This window comes from Cucurbita pepo, chromosome LG17, assembly GCF_002806865.2.
Source record: "Cucurbita pepo subsp. pepo cultivar mu-cu-16 chromosome LG17, ASM280686v2, whole genome shotgun sequence".
NCBI classification, from domain to species: domain Eukaryota; kingdom Viridiplantae; phylum Streptophyta; class Magnoliopsida; order Cucurbitales; family Cucurbitaceae; genus Cucurbita; species Cucurbita pepo.
In genome coordinates this window covers 8,375,643-8,391,751 of record NC_036654.1, presented here as the reverse complement: position 1 = coordinate 8,391,751, position 16,109 = coordinate 8,375,643, and the positions used below count along the sequence as shown (strand labels likewise).

General features: G+C 38.0%; 1 protein-coding gene across 1 annotated transcript; it reads right to left on the bottom strand.

Moving 5' to 3' along the window:
* Positions 1-1,470: 1,470 nt before the first annotated feature.
* On the bottom strand, positions 1,471-15,935 carry LOC111779213 (chromatin modification-related protein EAF1 B-like). The gene is given in 24 exon segments (XM_023659309.1): positions 1,471-2,079; positions 2,626-3,049; positions 3,128-4,330; positions 5,091-5,466; positions 5,572-5,784; positions 5,963-6,051; positions 7,819-7,935; positions 8,056-8,193; positions 8,333-8,413; positions 8,503-8,556; positions 8,646-8,842; positions 8,930-8,987; positions 11,041-11,094; positions 11,206-11,565; positions 11,568-11,704; positions 11,844-11,901; positions 12,227-12,307; positions 12,598-12,795; positions 13,346-13,501; positions 13,642-13,761; positions 13,872-15,315; positions 15,413-15,507; positions 15,632-15,686; positions 15,793-15,935. Coding segments are annotated over 23 exon segments (5,769 nt in total). The 3' UTR covers positions 1,471-2,079; positions 2,626-2,707.
* Between the last annotated feature and the right edge of the window lie 174 nt (positions 15,936-16,109).

Sequence of the window (16,109 nt, the reverse complement as noted above, 5' to 3'; positions counted from 1 at the left end):
AACAGATCCTAAATTGTAGAACAGTGATTCTTAAAAGATAAGAATCATAGTATGGTAGATTATCAAATCTGAAGTAGTAATGGGTCAACATAACTTGAAATCATTTGCTAATATTGGGATTAGCGTTTCTTTATAGTTGATAGCAATCCGTTCCTGCTTTTATTTCGAGAAAGATTCAGTCTTGGACAAGTCTAACTTGGCAAGGTATTAAGGCCATACCAGATTCACTTGATTTAAAAGAATCAAATTCATCTGTCCTCGAACGTTCCACTGCTGTGAAATGAACAGAATTGAAGATTTAAACTTCACAATTTAACAAAATTTGGACAAATTACAGAAATTGGACTTGAATGTAGATCAAAGTTAACTTCTGGTAACCATTAACAGACCCTTGGAAACATGAATTCTGCTGCATTCCAAAAGCTTTAGATCAATGAATCCGAAGATGAGAATAACAAGATGGCTGCACACTATAACAGAAAAAAAAAAATCGAAGAGAAAAAAAAGGAGAGTGCCAAGAGTCCTTGTTTACTAAGCAGTTATCAACTGGGCAATCCATAAATAGTAAACATGGAACAGTTAGATGTCTGAAATCCATGTTTCAAGAAATTACATTCATTGAACAATCATAATAAGATGAAACCATTGTCACCAGCATACATTGGCAAGCTCATCAATAGCACAATCAATCCAACCTAATACACTCATACGAGTTAGTGAAGAATCATAATGCCAAACCCTACCTTCTGTCTACAAAGAACCATGGTAAATGTCACAAAGCACCAAAGGAAATGTGATTGTTTCTTAGAAAAACATTCCAGAGCTTGTTGGCAGTTGGTCTAGAGGGTAGGATGAGGCCTGGGCAATCCCACACATCACAGCTTCAAATCCCTTTCGGTACCGAGACGGGTTACTAATATACATCACAAATGTTTTCTAAATCACTAAGGGGTGTTTGACTTCCAAGTAAAGTTGGTGTAAGCTCAGGATTATGAAGCTAAGTTTCTACTTGACACCTGATTTTGTCCATCACAACTTGCAAGAATTGATTCAATACTAACTAATGAAACTCACCTTTATACTACATACAAACTTTTACAAATCATAAATCTATAAGGACCATACAGAAGTCGTTTTACAAACCCAGATTTCTATGGGTTTCATTTCTTTGCACCATTTGAACACGTCATATAGATTCAAGCTTCCAATGCTTGAGCTCATTAAAACCGAGAGCCAACTGTCTCCTAGAAGTCTCATATCAAGAATGAAAGGGAAGTTTTTATAAAAATGATCTCAAAGAAGATGCCCACTACCACAGACAACATTGACATTGAAATCATGTGCGGGTGCATGAAGAATTAGAAAAGACAACAGAAGAAAATGACATCTTGGGAAAACTATGGGTCAGAGAATCTAGCAGCCGCAACTCAAAGAAAAGGCTTCTTTCTTCTAGAACAGCAAAAAAGAAATGGATCAGTTACTGAAGCTTGTTGCATTATAAAATTGGGTACACAATTACATAATACAATACTGCTACAGGTGCACATGCACTGATGGATGGTTAGTTTAGAAGGCACTGATAATGCAGATGCCAGAAACCTAATATTCACAAAATTTTCCGAGGAGGCATTTGACCTCGGAAATGATTTCTACCCTCTTAATGGTTATTAATGTCAATACATGCACTAATCTATCAACTCCAAAAGGAACGAGGCCCTCTAATAAAAGGACGGGTGACTTGAAGAAGAACCTCAAGACAACGGAAAAATAGAGAATTATGAGAAAGGAAAGATAAGACCCTGTACACGTACCTCTACATCTGTCTCTATCTTCCCAAAACTAGGCCAGTGGTAATATACATAAATCACAATGCAGCAATATTGTCCTTCCCATCTTCAATTTTACCTCGAGGAAACGAGAAGGGAAGGGTAAGGGACATCGCCTGAACTGCACTAGGGATGGGTCTCATGAATAGAGAACAATTTATCCCATATGAGAACTTCAATCTGTGAAGTAGAACGTGTTCCACCACTTCCTCTCTAGCGAAGCCCTCAATCGTGAATAATTAACCAGCTTCATCTGCGAAAATAATAAAAACTAATGATGAAATCATGTTCTTCACTCTACAATAAGAATGTCTGAAACAACAAAATTCCAACGCCAGAAAATGGTTAAACAGGTGAATATAAAGCCTTATATGTGCAAGTGGAGTTGAGGAAAATGACTAAATGGTGTGACAAAATACCTGAAAAATTTTGGCAAATAAAAGCACAGGTTGAAAATTGAGCTCATATATTCTTCTTACCACATAATTTCATATTTCACCTTTACAAATATCTCTGTACTATTTTATTCCACCCTTCTGGGAGTTCATTTATTTGCGCCTTCATCACCTTTCATTTCTTAAATGAAAAGTTTGGTTTCTTTTTTTAACAAACAAACAAAACTTGATGAAACTAGTTTTCAAAATACACCCTTCACTGAACGAGCATTTGAGAGGGAATGAAAGTATTCAATCATGCAAGCCTATCCTTTCATGATATGAAACAACAGGCAATCTCTTTTTTTTCCTTTTCATCATCCTAGGTTAATAATGCATTCATTGAGATTGATAGCCAGATTTACCTGTACGCTGCCTTTACAGAATGCATGCTGACCAAACCCCAGCCGGACAAATGACTCGGCACTATTCTATCACCAGATTGCTTCATTCTATATTAGCATTTTCAGGCTTCAAATACAAACTAGCTTGCTCGGCTTGCTTGTGCTGTGATTGATGCTGAGCTTGCTGTTGCAGAGGTTGATGATGTTGGGATAACGAGGCCTCTTGCTGCTTTTCTTGCTGCTGGGAAGGGGCAAATCGATTTGGAGGTTGCTGCAATGGAACTTGTTGTGGCCAGGCACGAGAGGACTGCCTAGGGCCTAATCCCAGGTTGTTAGGTAATGGCTCACCCCCAGAAAAGTTTGTAAGAGGTGAACTCCCAATCAAACCCAACTGAGATTTTGACTTCAGCACATCAGAATCACACACAGGTTCAGATGGTTTCCACTGAGAAGAAACAGAAGTAATTGGTGTGGTATCAGTTGCAGTGGCAGATGTTTGAGGCATTGCTTTATCCGTACCTACCTGAGAGGCTTGTTTACGTGTCTGCTGGTCAGCTTGAGCTAGATCAGTCTGAGCCTTCATTCTTGGATCAGAGATACCTTGAGAACTCTGCTGAAGGGACTTCTCAAAACTTGTTTGTGTTTGATTCAGCTGCTTCTGAGGAGGTTGTGAAGGAGGGTGGTTTGAAGATATTATTGATGATGGAGCATCCTGATGTGAAGCTGACAATGTGTGACAGGAGGAAACAGGTGGAACTTGGCCTTGAGAGCTTTTCTCGGAATTAGCTTGCATCTGAATAACTGGTTTTGATAAGGGTGGTCCAGAAGCACAAACAAGATTTTTCTGTAGCTGAGAATGGCTTGATGACTGAGGAGCCAATGGTTTTGACTGTTGAACTGTGTTTACTCCAGATCCATAATATGAGCCTTGACCTTGCATCAACTGCATGATCTGTTCCCCTTTTTCAGAGGGTTGATCACCAGAAGGTACATTAAGGCCATTTACAAGATTAGTATCAACGGTGAGATTTTGATGCATCAGCATGCTTCCTCTTCCTACTCCCTTCATAACTTTAGCCTGCTGTTGAGACTGACTCTGCTGTCGCTGTTGAGGATGATGCCTGGCAGATTGTTGCCTTTGCTTCAACGCCTGATTGTTTAACCCACTGGCTCCGGGGTTCCGGCTCAATCCGTGAGGTGGGAGGTGATGCTTCATTTGATGTTGTGATGATGTGGGTGTCATTGGGGAGGATGAGGTTATAGGAGGCAAAGAGACCTGCTGCGATGAAGTTTGCAGATGGACCAGCGAGCTATTTGAAGAAGTCATGGGAAGTTGGGGCTGTGGCGAAATGTGTGGTGTTAGAGAACCTGATGTAGAAAACTGCTGCTGTTTTTGTTGCAGTTGTTGCTGCTGCAAGAACCTCTGTTGTTGCAGCTTCCTTTCATTGGCCAACCTCATTGCATACTGCTGCTGTGGACCTATGGCATGATTTGGGGGTTGAAGATGTGGATGATGAGAGCTGCTATGAGCATGAGATTGTTGTGACGCCATTTGATGCTGCGACTGGAGATGGCCTGGATATGAAGGCACAGATGGTGGTGGAGGTGGTGTCTGATTTGGGAAGGAAGAACCTGAACCATTTAATGGTCTGTTGTTGCTCCCAGAGACTTGCATCTGAAGTTCTGGAACCATCGTCTGCCTTTGATTCTCTGTGTTTTGACCAGCCTAGAAACAGAATAGAGTAGTGAGATCATCTAGATAACAAAATTACAAAACAATTATTAGGAACATGAGAAATGATATATGAACACTAAACTCAACAATTTCCAACAAATAATGAAAATAAGTTGTGATCGTTTATTTTTATAAGAAGCCTTCCATTAAGAAGGAAAAAACATGCATCTAGATGATGCTATTTGACCCTGTTTTGCAAGCATTCATCTCTGTAGAATATAGCATTTAGATGATTGGAGACAAAGTAAAAGGCAGAAAGTAATTCTTTGCATCCCAATTCATGATAAGTGTTTCTTAAAGCAAATGCACACAAACGTGTAACAGTTCTATGAAGCTTAAGCGCAGGACACAAAGAATAGCAACGGTTTTTTCTCATGTGGCACGTAATTGAGAAACGTAAATAATGTTTTTATATTGAAAAATATAGTATCGAGAATAATAAAATAATAATAATAAAAAATTAGAACTTAAAATTAACATAAAATGGGGCTACAAAGCACACTGCAGAATGCCTTGGTGCACTTGATAGAGGGAGAAGCGAGGCACATACCCCTTGCATTCTTGGGAAGCCCACTTCAAAACACTGAGCATGATATCATCTACTTTTCTAACAATATGTCATTGGGTATGAATTGTCACAATACTGGCTAGCCACAGATTGTAGTACTATGTATAACTAAAATGCAGGAAACAATCGTATAAAGACAGTAAAGCATATGCAATCTTGAATCGATGAAAGTTCATTACTTACCCGCATTACATGCAACGTCTCACGAGATTTCAACATTGAGTTCCCTTGGCCAGAACCAGCAACAGTGTGTACATTTGCAGGAACTGACATCCCTACAGTACTGGAAGAACTTCCAGAATTTAACACCGGTGATGATGAGGTAAGTCCTTGGAATCCTGGCCTTGACACAGGCATGCAACGGTTCGTTGTACACATCATGCCCAAACCATTTGCACCAGATAACATTCTCACCCCACGCTCATTTCCTGGATGATTCAGAGGTACAGATGAGTGAGATTGCTGAGCATTTTTTCCAGACGGCATTTGACTATGTTGTTGAATTCTTTTTTGCTCGTCCACCTGCAATGATGTCCTCGGAACACTATATCTAACATCCCTGTAAAGTATATTATGCCATGTGAAATCATGAGATTTGAGAAGCTGAAGTGACTTGTCGAAGGTACAGAAAATATGGATTGTTAAAAGTATGATAGCAAAATACCTGATGTTGTTGAGTGAACCAGAAGCAGTGGTTAAGCTAGTTCCTTGAACCATTGCAGAAGACCCTTGTAAGGAAACCTTCACCCCCGAGTTAGGAAGAACTAATGCTACAGAACCCTGATTTGCCATAGACATTCCACTGGCATGGGGGCTCTGATAACCAACTGGAAGAACATCTGGACTGCTTGTCGCCTCATCACATAGGTCAAGTGGCCTTCATCCGAACAGATAGAAGAGGGGGGGGGGAAAGTTATTTTTAGTCTCGGAAAATACAAAATATGAAAAATTAATATATCAATTTTAGCTATGATACACTCCAACAAAGAACAGCAGGCAAACTATTACAGAAGGGGAATCCAGAAATCCAACAAGTTTAATTAAATAAAACTTACGTTAAAATCAGTCCATTCAGGTTGTTCGGGAAAGCCTGAGAAAGGGCTATAGCATGAGAACCGTGGGGTTGTACTATTTGCTTAGGTTCCTGGTTACCATTTTCACACATGGTACAGGTTAGAATACATCAAATAGTAAAATAGGTAACATTACAAATTTTCAAAGATAAGGTAATAACAAAATAAACCAATTCACAGAAACTATATTTATGTGTACAGGCTGTTTTGGCAGCCAACTTTGAGACAAGGCACCAGGCCATGTCATAAATAACATTTTGCTGCATACAGAAGTTCTTGAAGCTTTCTCAGATGAGCTCATCATTAGAATAGATCGGTAATTGGACAGTGGAAAATTTTTCGTTTATACTTGCAACCAAAAACTTTTTCTAACTACAGCGCAAAGTAGCAGAGGAAGGAAAGATAAGACTCCCATTAATGCTCAGTACTCCTTTTTTTTTTGACTTTTATATCCCTTTTCATAAGATGTAGTGCCTTCTCTTAATTTTGGAGAAGAAATCCATCTTTTGAGAAAAACTATGGAGAAAATAAACAAATACAAAAGGCAGAGAGCACTGAACTGACAAAAACTATGCCTTTACAAGAATAAGCAGCACACCAAGATTTTAAATTTGCTTAAAACTACGATTAAAAACTTCCCCAACAGTTCTGAACTATAGCTGAACTTGATAGAAGACTGGTCCTCAAGAATAGAGAAAACAACTATTTCTATGGATGTTTACAGGCTGCTGGAACTGTAACAAAAATGCTTAGTATGGCTTATTCAGAAGACAGAGAGGGTGTCTCTCAATCAACTTGGGAAATTCTGCAGAGTTTCTCCCTACTTTTGAAAACTTAATATTAAGTGATTTGCATATGGAAGTCCAAGATCCCTAAGAAATTTCCTTCACTTGGTTTCTTGACATAGAAAACTTGGTACCTTCAATAGGATAAAAAAGAAAAGGCCATTTCTCACCATCTCCTCAGTATGGCTTGATGTGTCAAGAAAAAGGGAAAGACTTGGATAAGTTAATTGCTAGAATGTTCAAGCATAATTCAAATCCGAATTTTTTAGATTCTTAATAACAGCAGTCATCATACAAGTTAGCTTCCTTTGGAGCTCTTTGTACAACACCATTTTCAAGGCAAGGCCAAAGTTGCTAATTTGCCAACTTATTATCTCAAGTTTTGACTACTCAAGAGTTCCATTGATAAAGAAGTTGAAAGATATTAAGAATTTCTTAATTGGTGCCTGTATGGAATGTGGATCCATATCACAAGCTGGAACAAGATACAGTGCTGCTAGCTTAGAATAAACTAGTCTCAGTTCCTTAAAAGTAGTCAACACAAAAGAGGAAAAATGAAGCTCTTCTATCAAAATGGTTATGGAGGTGCTCATTTGAACATCATTCTCCTTGGCATTAGATTATTACATATACTGTAGAGAAAAGGACCTATTGGATTGTGTCTAAAAATTCTAAGGTTAACTCAGAAAACTCATGGAGGGTTATATCAAGTTCGGAGACAGCATTGAAGTATATCAGTTCTGTAGTGGAGGACTTTATTAATTTCCCTTCTTCTTTGATTGTGTGGTGTGGGTAGGGGCCTTGGAGGAGAGGAAGTTCAGAAAAGATTATGTGAAGGGGAGAAGGGAGATTTCGGTAGAGCTCATAAAAATTTCCTGCTGCAGATAGCAAACATCTCTCGCTTGGATATTCAGTTGCAGGTAACAGACGACAGAAAAAATATTAAAAATTTCCAATTGTCCTCTGCTGAGAAGGAATACAACATGTGACAGTAGAAGTAAGGGGCTTGACTTACTATAGATACACATACTAAAAGTAAAAACTCCAACAAACCTGACTTCGTCGACAATGTTGCTTTTGCCCAATCTTAAAGATTTTTTCAAAATGCGACTTCAGAGTGTCCTCTTCCATGGGTTCCTGTAAAAGTTGAAACAATTGTCTTGCGCTTCCCTGCAAGAACCAACCAGCATGGGGCACTTAGGACATGTTCCAATGTTCCTTAACAATTTTGTTTCATCTATACTTTCCTCTCTGTGTGTGCATGTGTAAAGCTGATAGGTGAATACTTGCCTTCGGAATGCCGGGCAATGTAGATGGATAGGGCTGAGATGAGCCTGAATCTTCTCCACTATCAGCCCCATCTCCAGAGGTCTTATCCATCACAAACTTGTGACGCTCCTTACATTCTTTAGGCTTGCGATATATACACTAATATTTTGGAAGACAATAAGACAAGCACCCAATAAAAAGACAAGCAAATTGAGAATTTTTTTTATATATATTTAGGAACCCAAATACAATATTGAGCACTAGCCAATGCAAAAAAATAAACTAAGTTTCTTTTTACCTTCAACTGTAGCGTGCTGTTAATCGCATCACTAACAAGTTCCCAGTTTGGACCCAAATCGTGTACAAGCACAACAAGTGCCTGATATAGAAAAAGAGTCGTATCAACTATTCCCGTGAGATGCAGCTAAGCAGATTAGCATGGTTTTGAAGAGTATCAAAGGTACATACCTGATCTTCAAATAGTGACCATGGACTTCCAGAACCTGACTGTGCATCAGACATCTACAAAGAATCCCATGATTGAATACAAAATATCAGAACAGATTCCAGAGATTTAAATTAATATGAGGGACCAAAAAAGGACAAAGTACCTTTACTGCTTTAGCCTTTCGACTCCTATCCCGGCCACCAATCAATCTAATGATTCTATTAGTGTTTGGCATATTACAGACTTGGGATGTAACGGGAGAAGGTATGGATCCAGACACTGGATTTATATTGTCAAAGGTGTTATCAAGTGATTGTTTCATTAACTTTGGCTTCTTGGCATTATGTTGCCCATGTAATCCTATAAGGATCGTGAACAAATAACATAACAAATAAATAAATAAACATATAATCTGAGGAAAAAATGAGAAAAGGAAAAATAAAATACCACTAGTTGCATTAGATTCAAAATGATGATTATCCAGTCTCTTCTTGGAATTATCCCTCTGCAAATCATCAGGAACCAAGAATGTGGTCAATATCCAAATATGCAACAAATCAAGACAAAACCAATAAAATACTCTTAAGCCAACAACACACATTTGACAACAGAATGCTAATTCTATAACAATTTTAGGATACCCACTGGAACTTACTCATGCACTATAGCATTTACACAGATTTCTGAGCTAAACGAACTTTTTTTTATCGGTGAGAAATAAATTTCATTGATGCCCAAATCAAAGGAGTTAAAAAGAGTAGAGATACTATAAGTGCTATAGCATTTACTCCAAGATATCAAGATTTGTAATACAAAATCAAGTAATGTGTTCATGCCTCGCAAAATGAAACAAAGCAATTTTATTTAGAAACTAGCAGGCAGCAAGAACCAACGACTAACTTGTAACTGCAAGCTAACTACAAACAACTCCTGCTGTAATAAAATTACAAATATGTCCCTTCATCTGTTCCACCTAAATAGAAAATAGTAATAACAAATAACGTCCTTGAGTCTTGTAGAAAATGTAATTAATTCAATGCATAAATTATTCATATGAATTAAAGAAGTTAAAGCAAGGGTTGATGTTCCAATGGGATGGACTTCCACAATAGAAGTATGGACATTCATCTTCTTCAAGGTGAGGCAAGACCTCTCCTCAGAAAATGAGGCAAGACATTTTTTCCAGCTGCAACTTGTGTTGCAAGTTATGAATGGAAGACTCTTCTTCAAATAAAACCATCACAAAATCTCCCCTATTGAGTTTCTTTTCTCACTGATTAGTATCATTTTCTTTTCATACTCAGAACTAGCCACCAGAAAATTTAGAGTTCCACATTGGGCAAGGAGGAGATCAAATATAGTGGTAACAGATGTCTTATCTATTAAGCTTGTTAAAATTAGCAATTAGTCATTTATAAATGCAATAACTTCATGTGAAGTTTTAGTGCATTCTGCAGCCTCCACTACTTGGGAACAATATCAGTAACGTTAAAGCTATGCAATTTGGAATACACCAAATTGTATGATTTACCAGTAGACCACTTTTTCATGTAGTTATAGTTGAGCTCAGCTTGAGAAAGTTCCAAATTCTCATTACCAAGGTTTTTAATGCCGCAAGAGACTAATGTGCATAGATTATTTGTGAATTGTGCCAGTGAGGATAGCTACATGGGCTCAAACAGAAAATTAGTGACAAACTACAGCTTTTGACTTCCAGGTAGGCACACGAAAGAAAAACTAATAATAAAAATTGGCTATATAAAAATAAATTTTGATAAAATGGCTTCAAGGTTGAGAATCTTCAATACTCCTAGATCATCCTGATAGGATTGGTAACTAAATGCACCCAAGCCCAATTAATCAAGAATTGTGTTCATTGTTCATCCACCAAAAATGAACAAGGAAGTTCTGTTAAAGCCAATTCTGCTCGACAGTTACAACGGTCCTTCCTAACTCCTCCCTGCGCCCCCCCAGAAAAAACACTTTGTTCTTCAAAAAGAAGCTAGCGGAGATCAAAAACCACTATAATGCGTCAAATATTTATACCCTGTATCAATTGCAATAGTCCACAGCGCATTGCATAGATATAATCAGCTTACCTCACTCCATACTTTTAATACAGCTAGTTTCCAAGATAAAAGTTTTCAAGGCAACAACCATGGATTGGCCTAGCGGTCAAGAAGGACCATGTAGTTAAAGGGCTTAAAGGGGATGGGTTCAAGTCATGGTGGCTACCTACCTAGGATTTAATATCCTACTCGTTACATTGGAAACTAAATGTAGTATGGCAACGAGATGTAATATAATTGCCCATTTATAGTGTTCATATGAGATTAATGAATTCATATTAACCTAATATGCTCCCTCAGGCATTTCGACACAAAACCTTCAAGCTCACATTAGTTTTAACTTTGAAATAGTACAGACTCTCCACATTAGTTACGAATAGAATTGAAGGGGAGGGAGTTTAACTACTATTGCAATCAATAAATGAAGATGACTAAAAAGAAATTCACGCCAGAGTAACAAAACTTAAATGAAAAAAAGCATAAACCCACCGGTTCACTAAAAACGGTAGAGTCTAACTGCCATCTGCGGTCGTACATGGAGCCCTACAACCATATTCACTTAACAATTAGACAGTGCGGAAGGAATAAAAACGAGAATAGGTAACCCTGTACCAGCAAGAAACCATTAGTTTCAATATATGAGCTTATATGTACCAGATGCTTTGCCTTCTTCTTCTTCTTATATTTCACTGATGTTTCTGCAGAATCATATTGCACATCCCCAACTGACTCAACTTCCATACTTTTTTGGAGTTGAGATCCACCACGTAAAGTACTTTGATCATCCTGGAAAGAATTGGTGTCACCACTTGAAGCATCTGTCTTAGCTTGACCATGCAAAGCCATGGCAGCTCCACCACTAAATGGACTTATAACCCTTTGCCTTGAAGCAGTACGCACTCTTTTTGTTGGTATTGAACCGACAATAAGACTAGCAGGCCGTTTTCCTATTAACATAGACTGTTGAGTCCCATTTGCACCGCGTCCATAANAGTCCCATTTGCACCGCGTCCGAATGGCAAATCAGTTCCCATTTCATACTGTCTCCCAGTGTATGATTTAATGAAGTGCTTTTTTTTCTTCTGCACATATTTGGATGACTTGCTACTTTCAAAATGCATGCATGCTTCACCGTCATCATCATATGCATCATCTTAACATCAAAAATAAAATTTCAGAAGTCAGCTTCAGAACCATACAACGTCAATCCATAAGGAACTAATAATAATTCATGAATAACAAGCATTACCTGCTAGTGGAACTACTAATAATTCATGAATAACGAGCATTACCTGCTAAAGTATCATATAATGAAGTCTCAACTTCTTCCTTCGTGCAGCTACCAATTTTCTGCAAATTTCATTTCAGCAAATGAGCAAGAACTAACAAACCAATTGACTAAATATTAACTGAAGTCAATTAACTTTCAAAAAAGATTGTGTTGAGGTTTCCAGAAAACAATCCATCACACATGGAATGGCTTAGTTTCAGTTATTAAATAACAAAAATAAATCCAAGGTTATTAACAGATAGTATAGTAATTGTACTAAAAAGTGAGAGAGGAGACACGGAGAGAAGTGATTTAATATTCATCCTCAATTCCTCTCTCCTTGGACAGAAAAAGAAGGCAGACATCACATCAATATCCACAAACAGTAATGGTAGAGATGCCAACCTCGCACTGCGACAGAAGGGCTTCAATAGATCTTCTATATGTATCCATCGCACCAATTGGAATTGTATAAAAAAGGCTTACCTATAAAGTCAAAGCTAAATACGTAAATATTTATAAATTATCAATCATAAAGTCAATCTAGCATCCTCTTAATTTAAAAGATTAAAGACAAGAAACATGCAAAATATTCCATGGTCTTATAAGTGATAGATAGAACAAAAAACATATTTATACTGAAGAAAACATAGTGCAAGAACATGCATACGGACATGCTTATGCGAGATAGAAGGGACTAGAGGAAGGCACGGCAGACTAAATGATGGGTGCAAATGTAGAAACAAAAAAAGAACAGCTAGGACATTTATTATTACAGTCCATGCCTCTTTCAGGTTTTCCTCCGATGGCATTTCAAGGTGCCATGAGTCAGATGTCCTGTCAGGGGTTTTTGGTGCTTCTGCATGCTGAGGGCAAACAAAACTGTTGCATTTCAGAAATCGCCCAGCATATTCCTTCAGAGATGTAGAGATCCTATTCTTTTGGTGTTGCAGCTCCAACTCTTTGCTTGGCTCCTGGCCAATCATTGTGACACATAATTACGAGATAATAAAACAAGCTAAAAAAAGAATTTCTTTTTAATACTACTGGTTAATCAAGTTATATTACTTATGGGACATGAGATGAATATTGCACTTCTATGCCATAACAACATACAATAGGATGACAACACACAATTAAAACATATGCTATAGTGCACATCTATGGGTAAAGGTATGATATGGACATCCGCTGAATAGATTTTACATACATGTATTGGTCTTTAGTACAAGAAATAAACGGGGGAAGGTGCAAATAAACTAACCATGGAGGCTGCATGTGAGAAGAAATGGAGAAAGCTGAACAGGTACCAAAAAAAAATGCAATAGTAAACAGGAACTATAAACTAAAGAGTCAACGCAAGTGGTTAAACGTATTCTACAAGAACAGAAAGCAGAAAAATGCTTCTACTTTGTATCCCAATGGGAAGTTTTAGAGTCTTAATAAGAGACTTTCGTTATACCATCTTCCTAGATTTAGATAAACCATGTGATTTTTAAAATATATACTATTATATAAAAGCACCTCAACTGAGTGCCAGAACTGCATGACAGCCTTCGCCAAGGACTGGGAAACTTCTTTTATCTTCCCAAACTTCTTCTGTTTTTCATTTCTCAATCGAGCAGCAAAAGCTGCACGGTGACATAGTTGACTAGCTGCAGTTGTCTTCCATAGACGTTCCTATAAGCAAAAGATAACAGAAGTTAGATGATGCAACTGGAGAACATAATTTTCTCGTGGATACTTCAACCATAACATTAAAACTTGACTTCACTCTCCAGACATTTGTGGCTCAGTATTAATTATATCGATAAAATTACCTGCATAAAATCATTAGCCAACCATGCCATTTCTTCTAGCACAAAATCCCAGTGAGATTTTCGTCGACTCTCTAACTTTTGTGTATGAACAGACAGTTCTGCAATCCGCTTATGCTTAGCCTGTTAGCATCAAAGCCAAACCTCAAAAACTTAGAAAAGAAATTAATCATAGAATTCCATGCTATGCACGTCAAGTTTTATATAATCCAAAGAAAAAAATGAAAGACAACCTCAATTATCCTTGCCTCTTCCAGGATAGAATCTTCAAAAGCCTTGCCTGCCTGATTCAACTCACGACCAGAAAAACTCTGAACATCAAATAAAGCAGAAGAATTCCTTCCAGACACAGTATCCTCACGAATCTCATTTTTGGACAAGCCCAGAGGGACTTCAGGTTGTTCTGAGTTGAGTTTCTCCTTGCATTCTTTAGAATCTTCACCCAAAACAGTACTCTTCTTTTCATCAATTCCCAGTCCATTTTTGCCACTCTGTTCCACCTCCTTAGCATCAGATACAATATTGGGTCTACTAGTTCGAATGTCTATTCCATCTCTAGAGAAAGAACCACTGCTAGAGGCGTTCTGATGTCTAACATTGTGGTGGTCATGAGGAACAAGAGTATTATCTAAAGCCACGACTTTGTTTTCCAACATCCCTTCATTACCAATTTGATATGATGTTTGATCAGAACTTGGTAACTGTTCGATAGAATTTCTCCTTGAATCAACTTTCCTTGAATTATTAAACATATCAATATCCATATTTACATCTAAACCTAGTCTACTTTTTTTGGAAGAAGACACCAAATCTAACTGCTTTGTCCCTAATACTACACTTCCATTTTGACCTCCATTAGGCATTTTACCATTTTTTGTCAATTCATCATATCCGTGTACACCAGCAGACGTACTTTCACTTTCAATTCTGGTAGCAGCCACAGAAGTTGGGTGTTCAACAACGTCTGGTACCAACTCTCTTTTTTCCCGAACAACATCAGATCCCTGGGAAACCACTCCTTTACGTGCTTGTTCAGCTGTGACTTGACATGGCTGATGGTGCAAATTTTCCTTTGGGCATCTCAAAGCTGAATTGTCAAACTCACTGTCAGGGGGATTGCCATTCATTGTGGCCGTAATTGTATCAGGATCACGAGTGCCATTCAATTCCACATCCAATCGACCATCATCAGTTACCAGTTTTAAAATGTTATCACCATTTGAACTGAAGGACTTTGGATTAGAACGAGTCTGATTCTTTTCATTGCACATTCCAGGTACCGTTCCCTTTAATTCCCGTGATTCCTGACGAGCAGCTGATGACAATGTATTACCACCATGACTTCTGTCAATATCGGATGAACTAGATCTACCACCATCTCTATTTGACTTAGATCGGTGTCTTCTACAATAAGGGCGAAAAATAGCAGAATCTTCTGTTTCCTTGTTATTTTGACTACCATCCAACTGCGATGATTGTTCAGATGGAGCAACAGTAGCTTTCGAACTAGGTCGTCTCGAGTTCCTTTCCCCTCCAGGTAGTTCATTAGCAACACGCAAGAGTAAAAGATTATCAGCACTATTTGGTTCACAGGTAGTTGGGGCCCCTGGTATGCCACTACTTTCAACAGAGTCCCCATGAGGTGAAGCAGTCAACACAAAGCTACCCTTAGCTTCACTGAAATATGAAAGAAAAGACCATGGAATAAGGGGAAAAGAGGACAGTTGAGTAATGCAAAAGACTTCATCCAATGATAGAAGACAAAAAGATATACCTATTACCGAGCTGGTCAGGAAGCTGATCAGCAAGTGAAGCAGAATGACTAACAGAAGTGGTATTCCCAAACTTAAAGTCCAAAGGATTTCCACCCTAAAAGGCAAGAAAAGTATTTCAAGCGACATCCACTGTTTGGTTGTTTTTTGATAGAAGGTGATCATCCATTATAGAAGGAACGGGCAACAAAACAGTGTCACAAAATATCAGATAAGCTTACTTTCTCAAGAAATTCAAGTTCCCTCCTCCTTTCCTCACGAACATCATACTCTTGTCTGTCATCAGCACACAAATGTTGTTTTTATGTTCTTATACATATGGAACTTGCAGTGCAAAAATAATTGAATAAATGTGGAAACATAAAAAAATGGAAATTGGAACCTAAGCTCCGCTTGAGCCTTCTCAATTGCTGCTCTGCGTGGAGAGGTATTTAAACCAATTCCAACTCCACCGTCAACAACTCCTCCCATGGAATCAACCTCAGCATTTACTATGAAAGCAGCGCTTCAGCAGCATCCATGCATTCCTGCATCATTACCTACAATAGTTTCCTCTCATCAATATTATCATCGAAACCAGTAAAACACAAAACTTCAAAAATCATAATAGAATACAATCAAAAATCAGAAACTAATTAAAGTTTCAAAAGGTTATATTCCAAAGTTCAACATCAACCACCATATGAAACTATTCAAATC